This window comes from Neomonachus schauinslandi, chromosome 9 (assembly GCF_002201575.2).
Source record: "Neomonachus schauinslandi chromosome 9, ASM220157v2, whole genome shotgun sequence".
NCBI lineage: Eukaryota > Metazoa > Chordata > Mammalia > Carnivora > Phocidae > Neomonachus > Neomonachus schauinslandi.
The window spans coordinates 138,164,888-138,181,564 of record NC_058411.1 but is presented as its reverse complement, the minus strand read 5'-3'; the positions used below and the strand labels follow the sequence as shown (position 1 = coordinate 138,181,564).

Below are 16,677 nucleotides of genomic sequence, written 5' to 3'. Positions count from 1 at the left end.
AGCCTCTTGGGAGATTCCTACCTGGAGATGCCGGGCCAGTAGGCCCAGGAATTTTTAGTCTCAACAAGTCCCTCAGATGATTCTTATCATTGAAGGAGTTTGGGACACTTGGCCCCAGGAGACAATGATTCCAGGGGCAAACCCTCTGGTTTATCGTAACATGCTCGTCCATGGTCTGGAGGGGGCCCCCGGAGTGGGACAGGGCGTTGTGAGCACAGGGGGTCCCATGTACTGCCTGGGGAGGAAAAGTCAGGACAAAGGTTGGGAGTTGATCTCTTCGCCGAGGCAGTAATTTAGTAGACCCCCGGTGGGACAGACATGTGGGTGCGGGCATGGCTGCTGTCTGCTTATGTGGGACAGAGTTTCGTATTTTGAGGTGCCTGTGTCTATCTCTGTTAGCAGACAGGGGCTGTGGGGCACGTCTCTACGCTCACCTGACACACTGAAGGTGTGTCTGACCATCAGGGGGACCTGCCTCGGGGCGCTGACTCCCTAAGTGCATATGATGTGCATGCTGTGCAAATTTAGGCTGATGACAGGCATGTTTTCCGTTTTACCGGCCTTTGATTTTTGTTTTCGGTTTTTCTTCACAGTATTATTTCTCTTTAACACTTTGCAGACTCGCAGGGATTTTTAGTAGAGGAGAAAAATGGCACAGAGAGGGCCCATGTGCTTTTGGTTGCCCCTCTTTTCCCTGCAGACACGAAGTCGGTCGGTCATCTGGTTTCACTCAAGGCACGGTCCGCTTTAATGGCTGAGCCCAGACTCAGCTTCAGAATCCTTCTTAACATCACACTCCGGGCAGCTATACCAGCTGACTGGGGAGCAGCTGCAAAAGCCTACAAATCATCTCTGCTCTAGTAGAAGGCGTTCCCAGGGCCGGGAAGGCTGGATTCTTGGGATGGCAGGCTATCACCCCCCGACTCGCTGCCGCGTTCACTGTGGGAGGTGAGGGCACAGGCTGGACCCCGAGTGGCCCTACGGTGGCCATTACAGAACGAGGGAGCTCTCTACCTTGAGCTGCAAAACGTGAAGTTGGTTGGATTTGGGGTGGAAACGATGGGGCGGGCTAAGTGCCGGAGCGAGGCTGTGGGACCCACGAGGCCTCATTCCATCTGCTTGGACAGAAGGGCCTCTGGGAGGGGGTGGTGACAGTGGTTGAAAGGCAGGGTGGCTAGTGGCCTGAGGGGAGGGAGAGGACGGTGGGGGACAGTGGGTCAAAGTGATCTCGGGGACACAGTGGACAAGGACAGTGTGCTCCACCTTCCATCCCTACAAACCGCTCTGCCTAGTTTATGTCCTTTTCCATAACAAATATTTTTCCTTCTATCTGCTCCCTTTTAAAAATGAAATATATTCCAGCTTTTCTTAAACGTAGGTCCCAGGTTTTGATACAGTTTTGTAATTACAAGGAGCAAAGGAAAACTTCTCTACTTCTGACCGGCTCGTCCACCGCCCTGTGGCCTCCCGGTCTCTGCGTTCCCGGAGGGTAGGCTGCTTCAGTGATTCTCCAACTGGGTTCCCTGGGACCTGCCGGGGTTCCTCCAATAGTTCATTCAAAAACTTCAAAACAGACTGAGGGTTCTAAAGGGGAGGGGAGGGGGGGATGGGTTAGCCTGGTGATGGGTATTAAGGAGGGCATCGGGCTCTCTGCTCCGCGGGAAGCCTGCGTCTCCCTCTCCCACTCCCCCTGCTTGTGTTCCCTCTCTCGCTGTGTCTCTCTCTGTCAAATAAAAAAATAAAATCTTAAAAAAATACACAAAAAACTAATGATGTAATGTATGGTGATTAACATAACATTAAAAAAAACAAACTTCAAAAAAGTAAGTTTTACTGTTAAGAAAAAAACCCTGAGTTTCTTTTTTTTTTTTTTTTTTTAAGATTTTATTTATTTGCGAGAGAGAGAATGAGAGACAGAGAGCACGAGAGGGGGGAGGGTCAGAGGGAGAAGCAGACTCCCTGCCGAGCAGGGAGCCCGAGGCGGGACTCGATCCCGGGACTCTGGGATCATGACCTGAGCCGAAGGCAGTTGCTTAACCAACTGAGCCACCCAGGCGCCCCAAAAAAACCCTGAGTTTCAATTGTATTTTTTTCTAATACTCCTCCCAATGAATATGTAATTATAAACGTAAGACAGGTTCAACTGCGTCCCACGTCTATTGTCCCCTAAATGATCTGAAGCAGGACTTTGGGAGGCACTGGATGAAAGGCGGGCAGGAGGAGAGGTAGGGGCCTCAGGCCTGGGGCCACGCCCCTGGGGGAGGGAGGCCGCTGGGGGAGGGGCAGAGGCGCCAGGGGCTAGGCCCCGCCCCTCCCCTCCCCGGGGAGGCCCCCCCGCCCCCGCAGCCCCTCCCCCCCGCCCAGGGCGGCCGGCAGCCCTACCTTGTGGGTGAGGGAGTGCTGCTTGAGGTGGTGGATCTGGCTGAACTCCATGCCGCACTCGGTGCACACGAAGGGCCGCACGTTCTGGTGCTTGAGCATGTGGTTCTGCAGCTGGCTGCGGTAGTGGAAGGACTTGTCGCACTCGAGGCACTGGTAGAGGGTGGGGCCCTGGTGCGAGGCCAGGTGGCGCTTGAGCTGGGTCAGGGTGGAGAAGTCCAGGCCGCACTCGACACACACGTGGCAGCGGCCACTCTCGTGCTTCACCTCGTGCGCCTTGAGCTCGCTGGGGTAGGCAAAGCCGCGGCCGCAGAAGTGGCAGCTGTAGGGCTTGACCTCCGAGTGCAGGAGCATGTGGCGCTTGAGGTGGCTGGTCTGCGTGAAGGCCTTCTGGCACACCTGGCACTTGTGCGGCCGGGTGCCCTGGTGCGTCAGCAGGTGCGTCTGCAGGTGGCTGGGCTGCTTGAAGAGCTTGCTGCAGTGCGGGCACGAATGCGGCTTGATGCCGTTGTGGCCCAGGATGTGCGTCACCAGGTTGTACTTGGACGTGTAGGACTTCTCGCACATGCGGCACTGCCAGCGCTTCTGGCGGTCGCCCGCCTCCACCAGGTAGGAGTCGTCGATCTGCACGTTGATGTCCAGCCGGTCCAGCTGGGCCTTCTTGTGGCGCTCCGCCGTCGAGCCGGCCGCGTCGGCCTCGAACTCGCCCGCCTCCTGCCACACGAAGCCCTGCTCCGGCTTCACGGGCTCTGGGGACTCCATGGTGGCGGCCTCAGGATCGCTCAGGGGGGCCAGGTGGGCCGGCTCAAAGCCACACTCGGAGGGCAGGGCCTCCGGCCCGGGCAGCGCCATGCCGGGCTCCGGGAAGCCGTCCCGGGCCGGGTCGGGGAAGTGGGGGTCGTAAGGGGCCGCGTCCAGCTCCGGCCTCGGGGCTCGGGGCAGGTGGCGCAGCGTCCGGGGCTTGCGGCTGAAGGCGCTGAGGTCGATCATCTTGACGGCGCTGCTCTGCACCAGGGTCTCGCAGCCGCCGCCGCCGCCGCCGCTGCCGCCGCCGCCGCCGCCGCCGGCCACCTGGGCGGGGGCCTCCGCGGGGCCGGCATCCTTGTCGTCACCGGGCACGGACACCTCGTAGACCTCCTGCTCCTCCTCCTCCTCCTCCACCTTCTCAAACTTGACCTTGGGCACCAGCCGCACGGGCGGCCGCGTCTTCCGCCGGGTGTGCTTCTCGAAGGCCGCCTCCACCTCCAGCACCTCCTCTTCTGCCGGCTCCTCCAGGGCCCTCCCGCTGCAGGCCAGCTGGTAGACGTCCGGGCCCGGGGGCCCGGGCTCCCCCATGGCCGACCCGGACAGCTCGGGCCCCAGGTCCGGGTAGAAGGCTTCGGCGCTTATGGTGGCTCCAAAGAGCTCATTTTCCGAGACCAGGCCCAGCACGGCGGCCTGAGCCAAGGACAGCACCACCACGGCATCCGTCTGTGTCCCTGAGTCCATGAAGCCCTCCATCCCGCGGCGGCTGGCTAGGAGGGCATCGCTGCAGGGGGAGAACAGAGCGTTAATGCTGCCCGTTCGTTGCCGCACACACAAGAGACACACACGCATGTAGCCATCAGCTTGGCTAATTTGGGCTGCATCGGTCCCTGGCGTGTTTCTCCCCCTGCCTTGGGAACAGGACGCACTTGTCATTACGGGGACGCCCTCTGTGTGTCTGACCATTTCCCCCATTCCCTGTGGGATCCTGGACAAGCCCTGCCCCCTCCCTGGCCTCAGTCGGCCCTCCTGTAACAGGAAGGTGGCATTTCCACAGCGGTTCTCAAACTATGTTCCCCATAATGTCCTTCCAGAGTTCCTCCAAAAAGCTGATTTAAAATTGCAAAAAATAAAGACTCCTTTCTTTTAAAAATCCATTTTAGAGTACCCATCTACTCTCAAACGTGATACACACCTCGCTTCGGCACGTTCTGTAGCCCCACTGGCTTTGTTCCCAAGGTAATTAATTTTGCACAGACCTTGAGACCGTACAGTGAGGCGTTTTGGGTTTTAAAAAATATATATATTGCCGGGAGGGGGGTGAGGTGGGGGAAAGATTTAAAAAAATGTTATATATATATATAGCAAAAACAAGGCAACACACAAACATAAATTAGGTGCCAAGGTCCATCTCGGTGGCTTATCTGTGAAGCCTGATGTTACGGGACTCCGTCACAACAGGTGATTGTTCTGGATTAGCTAAGTATTATACATTTAGATATCTAGATTTATGCCGATTAAAAGTACAGCTCTCCTCGGATTTGCACACTGGCGTTCCATGTAGGATGTGATCTGGTCGAAGGGCCCGTGATCACGGCTAACACGTTCGAGAGCACTGTCTGAAACGAATACAAAAGCCAGCTCCCAGGTTTGCAGGCATGCGCTCTGACCCGACGGGGTCTTCTAAAAAAGCCAACACGCCCACCCGCTCCGGTCCAAACCCCAGGAGCACCGGCTCCCTGCCTTCCTAGGGGCGCAGTCTGTGTAACGGGCCTTTGCATATGATTCTCCCACCGGCGCCAACGAGCTCCCGGCTCCTCCCACCAGCCTCCCAGGCTTCCCTCAAATTGCACCTGTTTCTGGGACTCACCGGGCCTCCCTGGGCCCTGGCGCCCTCTCCGGGCCTCCCCGGGCCTGCGTGTGCCCCGCATGTGGGAGGGCCTCCTCTCTGGCCTGGGACACTCGGCCTGATTGCAAGGCCCACCTGGTTCGGCGCAGGCACATCAGAAGTGCTCCATAGGAAGGGGAAAGCTATTACTGGGCTGGCTCCTGGCTGCCCGGCCGGCTCTGACCTCAGGGTCAGGGTCAGGCACATGGCGGGCTGTGGCCCTTCCTCAGGAAACCGGCTCTGGGCCTCGTATCTCCCTCCCCCCACAGGCCAGGGGAGCTTCTCCTTCCTGCAGCCGGCTAAAAATAAAATACCCCAGACAGGAATTTAGCTTCCTTGAAACGGACACTAAAGATTAAACTATTAATCTTAAAGTCAGGCTCTCGTGAGAGGGTCAGGTGGGACATTCCCACTCTCCCCCCCGCCCCCCCAGACCACCCGTCTGACACAGCACCCAGGGGCAGCCCTCATGCCGGCTGTGGGTTTGAGCAAACAACATGCTCAGCACTTTTTCTAGACTTCCCTGAAGTCAGGGCCAGGGAGGGAGCAACTGATCCCCAGCAGCAGAGCCGGTGTCGGGCCTTGGCCCTGGGTTTGGAGTTCAAATCCGACTTTTGCCCTTTTCTTGCTCAGGCACATCCCATAGCATCCCCTGCTCGTGGGGTGGCGAGTGCAAATGTTGGCTCCCTCTCTGTCCTCCCTTCCGCGGCCCCAAAGCTGGCACCTCCCCCCCCACCCCACCCCCAGCGACCTCAAGTGAATGGGAGCAAAGAAGCCATCATCCCTCTGGGAGATGAGCCGCGGGAGCGGGGCGCAGGTCTGGCGTGGGCCCCCGTGGGGCGGGTCACCGTCCAGTTTATCATCAGGGCTAGGACTGACCTTTTGGAGTGAAAGGGGCCACTCCTAATGATCACACCAGCCCCTGGCCAACCAGGCGTCCCCTTCCCCTGGGAGCAGGCAGGCAGTTTTGACTTTGGGGCTGGAGTCAATGTTCCTGTGACAGGAGCCTCTGCCTGGGTGTGAAAGGGGACCTGCCCAGGGTTCTTGCTCATGAGGGGTTTGTGCCCACGTGGCGTGGGACACAGGGGAGCCAACAATTAACCCTAAATGTGGGCAGAAGAGCTAGCTTCCCATTACCGAGTGCTCACAAGGTCCCAGGTGAGCCATTTAATCCTAAAACAACCCCATGGGGGGGAGCGGGGGCGGGATGCACCCCATTTCACAGCCCAGGAAGCCAGGGCCTCAGTCACAGGCTCGAGTGTCCCGTCAGTCAGGGTAGAGCTGGGTCTGCACCCAGGCGTGTGGGCCCTACAGCCCAGCCCCATCTGGGCCCCATGCCTCTAGCTCTGCTCCTTTAATCTGTGCCACCTGGTAGGTCGAGTCACGGCTCTGAGCCCGGCCTCGGCTCCCAGGTGCTGCCCTGTGGTGCCCAGGGTCCGAGGAGCCAGCAGGTGCTCACGGGCCCCCAGGCGACCTGCAACTGGGAAGCCTCAGAGCTGTCCCTGTCCGGCTGGTCCGGGGACCCCTCCAGGGCAGCTAGAGCCCCTCCACGGCTCTCTACTCAGACCGCACTTCTTGCTGGAACCCTGCATCAGCCCCGTACCTGCCTGGCCAGTCAGACCCCTGCTCTTCCCGGGCGCCGGACAGACACTTGCCTGAGCAGAACACCGCCCCCCGCCCCCACCCCCACCCCCCGCCACAAGTGCTCGTTCGCTGGCGCAGCCACGTGGGCTGCAATGCGGGCTGCACGTGTGTGCGTGTGCGCGCGTGGGTTTCAGATGGGCTCTGTTTGTTGAGACAGAGGCTCAGAAAAGGAAGACAGGGAATCTAATTTACCTGCATTTTGCATGCGTGCTCCGTCTACCAGACACAGAAACGAGGAGTGGGAAGGTGGGGACACTCCGCAAACCAGCGTTCCTATTTCTCCTCCTCCTGGCTCATCTTTTGGGCACCCTCCCCCCCTCCGCCCCACTGGCTACAGGCCTTCTGTTTTATGCCCTAGCTCGAGGCCTGGAGGAGAGCCTGCCAGGTGCGTACCACCTGTGGGCCAGGAGCCCCCTCCTCAAGGCCCCCCCTCGTGTGGGGCTCAGAACCAAAGCTCACCACCGTGTCCCAGAGAAAGGGGAGCTCAGGCCTTCCTGGGCTCTCCACGGCCTCGCTAGGAGGTGAGGGGCATCCATCTGGGCAGGATGCAGCTCAGCCTCCTGCCAGGGCACCCTTGGTTCCCAATGTGGAGAGAAAGGACATGGCAAAGGCAGGAAAACAGAGGAGACAGAACAGCTGCTTGGTTGTAGCCTAAAGAGTGGGACTGGGAGTGTGGGGAAGGGAGGCCATGGCGGGGAGGTAGGAGGGGCAGCCCTATTTCCCAGGGCCCAGCATCACCCAGGCCAGCCCCCTGGGGAGCGCCCCAAGCCTTACCCTCTGAGGCCCAGCAGGAGGCCTTCCCCACCGGGGCAGGGACCCTGGCCCCCAGAGCGCTGTCACTTCACCTACTGCTATACTCTAAGTGTTCCTGTCAACACCGACACTCTTGTCAAATGCATTAAGGGGTGACTTGCTGTGTGACGCTGGACGAGTCACCTGACCACACAAGGTCTTGGTTTCCTTGTCTATAAAAAAGCACACGTGGCTTCTTGGAACGCTGAGGGCAGGTTAATCCTTGGCCTACCTGCCTGTCACCCCGGTCCCCTCTGTGAGATGTGGCAGCACCCCTGCTCCCCCCACACTGTTCTAGAAGAGCCCTTCCCGTCAGTGAGAGCCCCTCCACGCATTCCCGCTCTGAGAGCAGGACAGGGCTGGGGAGCTCGGGGTGGCCAGTGTCCCTAGAACACACACGGTAGGGCAGAGCTCAGGTGGAAGGCACTGGAGGCCTGGTCTGCCTTGGGGGCCCTGGGAAGGAAGTGACCAGCAGGTTATTCTTTGAGTAAATTCTACCACCAGGACATCCTCTCAAGAAACAACTGACAGCATAGGAATAATGCCCTGGGGCTTCTGCCAACCCCACTCTGGGATGTCCCCATGCGCCGTGACCCGTTTACTGCGATGACTATTCCTTGAGGGTCTAGTAGGTGTCAGGGCCTGTGCCCCCACAAAGGCTGCACGGTGCTCCGGGCTTCTGCTGGGAGGGCAGGTTTGGCCCTTGGCCCCTTCATCTTGGCCTTGGACCACCAGGTGGCTCAGAGGCTGTGTCTCCAGTCCTGCAACTGAATCACCGACTCAGCCACAGCTCCCGGGTACCCACGAGGTGCTGGGTACTGGTCTTGGTTGTAGGGATACAGTAGAGAGCAAAATAAAGTTGCAGCCCTCAAGGAGCCACCCTGAGCGAGCTCAGTTAACAGTGGAAGCACCGGGATCTGGGGGGTGGGGGGAGGCAGGGGCGCAGCACTGGGGCCGGGTGGGGCAGGGCTGAGGCCTGGGGCCCTGCAGAGACAGTTCAGGGCCCAGTAGAGAACAGATCGGATGGTCTCACTCCTCGGTCTGGCATTTGCACCCTCTGGAATGTGGCTCAGGGTCCCTTTCTGCCCCCGGCAGCAGCTGCACCACTTGGGGGGGGGTGCATGCCCATGCGTGCAGGGGCTGCGGCTGGGCCCTCTGTCCCCCGGCTGTGGACAAGCGGAGGCTGGAGTGGGGCGGGAGGGCAGCTGGGCCCGGGGAGGGGAAAAGGCAGTCACAGGTATGTCCGGGGCTGTAAGCACTCGCAGCAAAACTGCCCGCTGTGTCCTCAGCTGTCTTCCTCACTGCAGACCTCAAGGTGAATCCCCAGAAAGGAAGAGGAAGCAAAAGCCAGGGCTGGAGTCTTGTGCAAACCTCAGGGCTCCTTGCCACAGTCTCACTTCTGCTGGCCCTGGGCCTCACTGGACTTGGCCCTGGGCCTCCCTGGACTCGGGGCATGAGGGCCGTGCTGAGGGGGCGGGTGGGGATGGGGTGTGGCGGCCAAGGGGGAAGTATGCGAGTCTCTCTCTGCCTCAGCTTCCCCTTTTCTCTATGGGCAGATTTGCTGAGCCCGCCTCCAGGAGTCAGGGTGGCTGGGCCATCAACACAGCGCCTCCAACCCACAAACCACACAAGAGCCTGAGGTACACGTACACTGTGTCCAGCCACTTCTTTCTACAGGTAAGGAAAGTGAGGCCCAGGGAGGGGACTGGTCCAAGGTCACACAGTGAGAAGGTGAGGCAAGGACTAGAGTATAGGCTGTGGGCCCCGGAGCCTATCCTCAGCCACATGGCCTGCAGGATAAAGTCCTCACGTCTTAGCTGGCTGCTCAGTGTTGTCCCCAGCTAGGCTCCACCTGATCCTCCATCAAGCCTTCCTGCCTCTCTGCAGTGTGTGCATACACACGTGTACACACACACACAAAACCTGTCTTCTACCTCAGGGCCTTTGCACAGGCTGACTCCTCTGCCAGGCCTGCCCTTCCCCGGCACTGAGTGAATACCCCCTTATCCTTTAGGATTCCCCCCTCCAGGGAAGCATTCCTTAGCCTGTGGGCAGGGCAAGGGCCTCTTCCACAGCCTGAGGCCTCAGGTTAATTTTCCTATAGACTTGGCTGGGCCATGGTGCCCCGCTGTTTGCTCAAACACTAATCTAGATGTTGCTGTGAACTATCCTGTGGATGTGATTAACATCTACAACCAGCTGACCTGAAGTAAAGCAGACTGCCCTCCTTAATGTCAGCAGCTCTCAGCCAATCGGTTGAAGCCTTCGGAGACAGCTGAGATTTCCCAGAGAAGGGATTCTGCCTGAAGACCGAATCACGGAAATCCTGCCCGCGTTGCCAGCCTGCCAGTCTGCCCTGCAGATTTCGGACTTGCCAGCCCCCACAATTGGGTGAGCCAATTCCTTAAAATAAATCTCTCTCTTTGGATATATATATATACATCTTACTGGTTCTGCTTCTCTGGAGAACTCGGTACAATCACGCTGATTCATAACTGTATGTTTATGATCATCTCACCACCAGCCGGCCCACCCAGAGGATAGTGACTGTAGGGGAGCAGAGTGGGCCCCGTAGGGGAGTGTCCTGGGGGACAGACACCAGGCTAGAGGAAGGGGGAGGAAAGAGCTGATAGCCACTGAGGCACCTAGAATGAATGAATGAGACCCGGGGGGGGGGGTGGTGGTGGTGGGAATCCTTGCCTGAGAGTTCCACAGACGCTTTGCTCTTCTGTGCCCTTTTATCCACCTCACCCCCGGGACAGTCCTGCCTCCTCCACAGGGGTGGACTCCAGGCTTCACAGAGAGCGTTTTGCTCTGGCAGAGTCCCCGGGGGCTCGGGCCCACGAGCTTGGCGCTATTCCCACCTGTGACGCCCGCAGAGGTGGAGCCAGTTCCTCCCACAGGCCTGTTCTGAAAGCCCTTCCCTTCTCCATCTCCTGGAAGGCCCCAGGCACCGAGACTCATCCTGGGGGCCCCATCTCTTCTTTACAAGCTGAGAGCTGAGGTGGGCCTGGCTGCCATAGGGCCGCCACTGTGTGAGGGAGGTCACAGGGACCCCTTCACCCAAGGAAACGAGGGATGGAGTCCCCGTGGCGAGAGGCACAACCTCGGGCCCACTGTATCTGTGTGACCTCTCAGACTCAGACTCTCCTGAGGGCAGACATCCTGGCTTCACAGGGTCCAAAGGCCTCGTTTGATTAAGAGCACAGTGCCTGGGCCTGGAATCTCCGGGGATATTTTCTTTCTTTTTAGGTTTACTTATTTTTAGTAATCTCTACACCCAACGTGGGGCTCGAACTCATGACCCCGAGATCAAGTGTCCCACACTCTTCCGACTGAGCCAGCCAGGCGCCCCGACCCTACCTTCTTGAAGCTGTGACAGCGCCCCCCGCGTGGGCTCCTTCCTCTCCCTCCCCTATGGGCACCTGCCCCACTCCCAGCGCGGGGCTACCCCACACAGCTCACCCCCACATAGGCAGTGCACACGGCAGCTGGACCCAGACCTTGGCCTGCTCCTCCCCATGCCCCAGTGGGCTTAGGCCAGACGGGTTCCTCTCTGGGAAACATGGCTATGCATCAGGCCTCACACCCTCAACCACAGGAGCCGATGCACAAGGACTTCATGCAGGCGTGCCGTGAGATGGAGTCAGGCCAGGACACGAGTGGGCAGAACTCCTGAGCAAGCCTGAGGTATGGGGGTTGGGGGAGGCAGGCTGGGGGCTGTGCCCGGCTCTCTGAGGAGGAGGCCACGCACACTCCAGAGGAGCAGAGCCCTGGCCCCAGGTGGACTGAAGCACCTTCAGGGGGGCCTGGGGAGAGTCCTGCTCTCTGGATGGGGCCAGCCCCTGCTTCTAGCCTGGGGATCCCTTGCGGACAGTCAACCCCCTTTGTCCTGAGGTCAGGTGGGTGGGTCTCTGATCCTTGTAGAAATGAGCCTGTCTAAAAACGACCCAGGCACCTGATGCAGAAATTATGGGAGAAATGCCACGCCGCCTGCAGAGCTACCCACGGGACCCAGGGCAGCTTCCCCTTGATGCTGGTGTGGGAGTGATATGGTGTCTCTGATCTGAAGTCACCAGGCCCCCAGAAGCTGTGGGCCCCGGGTCCTCCCACCTGATGCTCCACCGGCTCCCTGGGCAGATGCATCTGTTTCTCTACCACAAAGGAAGAAAGCTCGGTTCTCCCACAGCGGGACAGTGGCCCTGCTGAAGGCCCTTCACCGCGGCCACTTGGGCTGTGTACCCTCAAGGCTGGCTTTGGAATCCCATCGGCAGGGCTGGAAGGAACTCTGTGGACCCTCCTGTCCAATGCCATCATTTAGAGATGTGGGAAGCGACGCCCCAAGCCCTCCCCCCACCACAGGGACAAACCTGAGAGCTCTTGATTCCTGGTAGGTTTCTGCCCACCATGTCAACAAACATGGTGGCCACTCCCACAGGGGTGTCTGCCTTCCAAGGCCTGGGGGCCTCGAGGGAGGGCACGGTGGGGTCGGGCAGCAAGGGGTTCAACCAACCTGCAGGAAGTGTCTTGAGTTCTCAAGAGTTGGCCCTCACACCTGCCCCCTGACCTCAAAGGCTAAAACAGTCCTGGCTCCCCTGCTCAGGACCCCAGCCACTTGCCCTCCTCCCACAGTCAAGTGCAAACATCTCCACCAAGGACTTAGAAGAACTTGAGCGTGATTGGTTTCTCCCCATGTGGCAGCTTCCCAGCATGCTGCTCGTCCCCTTATCATCCCCCAGACACGTGGGCTTTTTTCATCTTTAACAGACCTGCCCGCACACAGCCTTTTCATACGCTGTTCCCCCTGCCTGGAATGCTCTTCCTCATCTTTCACCTTTCAACGGGGCAGCCCTTCCTCAGGAAGCCTTCCCTGACTCTCCTCATGACCCCAGTCAGGTTTGACTCCCCCAAGTTCTAAGAAGCTAAACATGCAATACTTTTCTTTCCTGGACCTTATTAAAAATCGTAATGATGTATCTCTTTACGTAACTACTGGCTTGCTGTCTGGCCCTCCGGTTAGATCACAGCCGACAAGGCCAGGGCAAAGCGCACGCCTGTGTGCTTCTGCAGCTCATTCCCAGCAGAGTGCACACCCAGAACGAAGACTGTCCTTTTGAGAAGACCCATATTCAAGTGCAAAGAAAAAAAAAAAGAGGCCCTTTGCTGAGCCCCAGGTGGAACCAGCCTCCTCCCTTGAGCCTAGACTTCCTCTCTTCGAGCTCCAGGACCAGTGCCTGTTCCCAGGAGAAGGGACAGCAGGCCTCATGTTTCCGGAAAACTCCATGTCTTTCCTCCAAATCCAGAAGCAAAAAGCACATCTGCCCTCCAAACTACTACCCTCTGCTGGACCCAAAGATCACCAGCTTCCTGTCACAGGGAAAAACAAACAAAAACTTGGGCTTACGAGTTCATGGGACAAAGATAAGAATCACAGATGAAGGAACGACAGGGGCATTCATTGGGCTTGAACTTTGTCAGGCCCTGTGATGAGCACACACAATTTCTAGGCTTCCGGGCAGCCCTCTGGGGTTGGGAGGACCACTTCCGTTCTGTAGTTGTGGAAACGGTGGCTTGGAGAGAGGCAGCCCCTGCGGGGTGGGGAGTCTCCCCAGGGCCCGGGCCAGCTCTGGGCGGGAATGAGGTTTCCGGGTTGCGTCTTCTACCCCTGCTGACCTCAGTTTCCCCGCCAGGGCCGCAGTCAGCCCTGGAGCCCCTCCTGGCTTCCCTTCCTCCTCACCAGGCCCCGCCCTCTCGGAGACCTCAGCCTTCTCCGTCCTGTCTTCCTTTCCCTCCATCCCTCCCCTCCTTTCGTTTCCGTGGCAACCCCATCCTCTGCTCTGCCACTCCGTCCTGAGCTCCCACCTCCTCTTCCCTCTTTCATCTCTCCCCTCCACGTGGGGTATGGTCCACATGCCCCTCTGTCCTTTGCTTCTGGTCTCTCACTCCCTTTTGCTATGCTTTTATCTCCTTCAATGTTCTCTTGTCATCTCAGGGCGACATTTATTTACCTCTTGCTTAAGAAAAAAGAAAAAGGAGGGAAGGAGGGAAAAGAAACCCCCGTTTCACCAGCCTTGGCTTCTCTAGTTCAGTCCCAGCCACCATTCTCTTGCGGCCACCCCCGAATGAGCCCCCTGCCCGCCACCATGCAGGCTCCCCACGACCTCACCTGTAGAAGGGAGGAGGCAGACGCACGGCGGGGAGGACGCTGCGAGGTATCCGGGTGAGGGCTCCCTGGGGGCAGGCACTCCAGGGGGTGCACCCTGCTTTCCTGAGGCTGGGCTGGGGGAGACGCCGGAGGCCCCCTCAGGACGCAGCAAGGGCAGGACCTAGAGCGTGGGTTAAGCCAGGTCCAGAATCCCTCCTCAGTGTGGCCCACGAAGGCCCACACGCACACTGCCCCGAGCCGCCTGCCCAGGCCCCACGCTGCGGCACACGGGGGATGCCCATGTACCAGGCAAGGTATACTCCCGCTCCAGACAGGATGGTGGATCCATCCATTCTTCAAGATTCACTCTTCACCGTAATCCTAAACTGCCTCTGGGAAAAGGAAGCGTCCACTCTCCTAGCCAGCTCTGCGTCTCCACAGCTTAAGGCAGATAGAAGGTGGCCAGCCCATTTCCTTTCAGCCATTGTTTACTGAGCTTGTATGATGGACCAGGCGCGTGATACAGGCCGTCCCATGGAGATGGGCATCTTAATTTTCATTTTACAGATGGGCAGACTGAGGCTTGGAAAAGCTGTCACTTGTCCAAACCACACAGTCAGTAAGAGGTAAAGGTGGGCCTTGAACTGATTATAATCATGTTCTTCCCCTGTGATGTCCCTTCTTCCTGGGTCCCCAGGAGGACAGGGTTAGGCCCCCCCCTTGGCGCAGCCCCCCCCCCCATCCTGCCTTCTGCATTTCTGTGCTCAATCTGGAGTGATCAGAAGTGACAGGAGAAACAAAGAGATTTACCACAGAAATTATAAGCAAGCCGACTGTCGCCGTGGCCCCAGCGTCTGAGTGACAGAGGACAGATAGCCTGGCAGAAAATGATGTTACTCTCCTCTGAGACCAAAGTCACCTGGAGAAGAAAGGACCATGGATCTTTGGGCGCCCCACAGGCTTGTGAGCCTCTGTGGAAGTTGTGACTGGCTCCCTAAGTCCCGGGACTCAAAGGCTCTGCTGGAGGAGCTCCCGGCCCACCCTGTCGGGTGCAGATGGCAAGGCCTGGCCACAGGAGGTGGCAGGTCCCGGCGCCCAGGCCAGCTAAGCCCACAGAGACCCCCATGACACAACAGCTCTGCTTCTCCCCCAAGAGGCTCGCTCAGCGCCTCAGGAACCCCGGGAGCAAGGCCTGAGGAGGAAGAGATAGGAAGCAGCAAACAGGGATGGGGGAGTAGGGAGGGGCAGCCCCTGGCTCTGCAGATGAACAGAGTGGGGAGGAACCTGGCTCTCAGGCTGGCAGGCCCGGCCTGCACCCCTATCTTTGCCACTTACGAGCTGTGTGACCTTGAGCAATTTCCTCAACCTCCCTGGGCCTCAGTTTCCCCATCTGTAAAATGGAGTAGGGATACGGAAAGGCCCTGCCTTAAAGCTCCTCCTTCAGGTCAGGCTTGTAGATGATGAGATCATGTATATAAGGGGTGGGATCCGCATAACAGGACCCACTTTACAGAGACGTCTGGTGACATGCCCCGAAGTCACCAGATCACCAGAGAAAGGTGGAGGTTGGGGTTCCTTCTCGGGTCTAACTTAAATGCGCATGCTTTTAAGGGCAAGGAGATCGGGGAGATAGAATTTGATAACAGTGCTGGAGCATAGGAAGGACTAGGTTTCTAGGAGCTACTGTTTGTCTTCTTCCCATCACCATCCACTCTGTTGGGCGAGGCTGGTGCAGGCTGCTGGTGGGACCCCAAGATCCCCACTCTCAGGGACCTCATAATTTGGTTAGAAGGATAAGACTAAGAACCACAAAACAGAAGAGCAAAATAGCAAGCAGGAAATGAGCCCTAAATGTGTGGGGAACCACAAAAGGACAAAGTAACGATGCTTTTCCCTCCTCTATTTCAACGTGAGGGGTCAGGAACATTCTTCCTTTTCAAGTGGCCCTTCGGGAGGCCACAGAGGCTGTGGAGTCGGCTGCACCTCTCACACGTCGGTTTGTGTGAGCCCATCTCTTCTGCGATAGGGGACAAAGGTTCCCATTTTCCAGAGCTCTCAGGAGGTTTCACTGAGCCCACTAAGCCCATTGAGCATGATCCCCGGTGCTCAGGACACAGAGTCGGGCGGAGGGGTGGGGAAGCCTCGAGATGGGGGAGCCTGGCTAGGAAGCCCCCACCCCCAGAGATGCACAAGGACTGAAGAGGGCCTGCCCGGCTGGAGGCAGAGGATGGATGAGGGAAAGTAAGGAGGACAGAAGAGCAGCGGGCAGAGAGAAGGGACGAGGATGGGGGAGGAGGGTGGCCTGGACCCAGAGCCCTCCCCTTCCTTCCCACTGCCGCCGGTGTGAGTCACCCCGGGGCCTCCATCCCGGCAGAGCCCCTGGCGCGGCTGCCTCCTGATGCCCATGCCGTGATCAACATTTATTTTGCAGTCACCCACACACCCAACTCGAGAACGGATTTATGCCAGGAGAGGAGTAAAAAAAAAATGCCTCTCATTCACGTAAAGCCTCCAGGGATGTCCCGGGGGGAGGGACCGCTGGCCCAACATTTAGGCTGACAGCGTACACAGGCAGACATCAGACATGTACGCCGTCCACACAGGCTATAATCCGCGGCAAGCAGGAGCAACGTGCAAATCCATCCATTCTTAGTCACCTTCATGCAGCGAGGCAAGGGATGAGGTGAGGGTCGGGACCCACGAAAGGGGTGGGAGGCCGCGTGCATATGCACACTCAAAGACCCAGCAGACTGGCCGGGGAGGAATGCATGTGGGGGGGAGGGAACCCGCAGTTTAGCTGTGAGATAAAAGGGTCGGCGGGAGGCTGGCAGGAAAGGCCGGACGGGCATCCCACCCGGGGGCTGCTGGGTCGGTACGTCCCGGGAGCCAATGCCCAATGCCCAATGCCGTGGGCCAAGGCTGGCCTCATCTGCAGGCTGGAGGAGAGGTGAGGGGAGTCCGGGAAGGCAGGGAGGCCTGGGAGGGAGAGCCAGGAGGGGCGCTTAAGGGCAGGTCCCCAGCAGGGAGGCGGATCCACAGACTCAGAGGAGAAGGTGCTGCGGGTGGTCAGCTCAGCCCAGAGCGC

The 16,677-nt window shown here is 58.7% G+C and overlaps 1 protein-coding gene across 1 annotated transcript in view; it reads right to left on the bottom strand.

Annotated features, from left to right (window-relative positions):
- ZNF710 (zinc finger protein 710) overlaps nucleotides 1-16,677 on the bottom strand; it is a 61,700-nt gene that overhangs the window by 5,706 nt on the left and 39,317 nt on the right. The window contains exon 2 of the mRNA XM_021680543.1: nucleotides 2,383-3,907. Coding sequence (XP_021536218.1) covers nucleotides 2,383-3,879 — 1,497 coding nt within the window. The 5' untranslated portion in view covers nucleotides 3,880-3,907. The remainder of the gene's footprint in view (nucleotides 1-2,382; nucleotides 3,908-16,677) is intronic.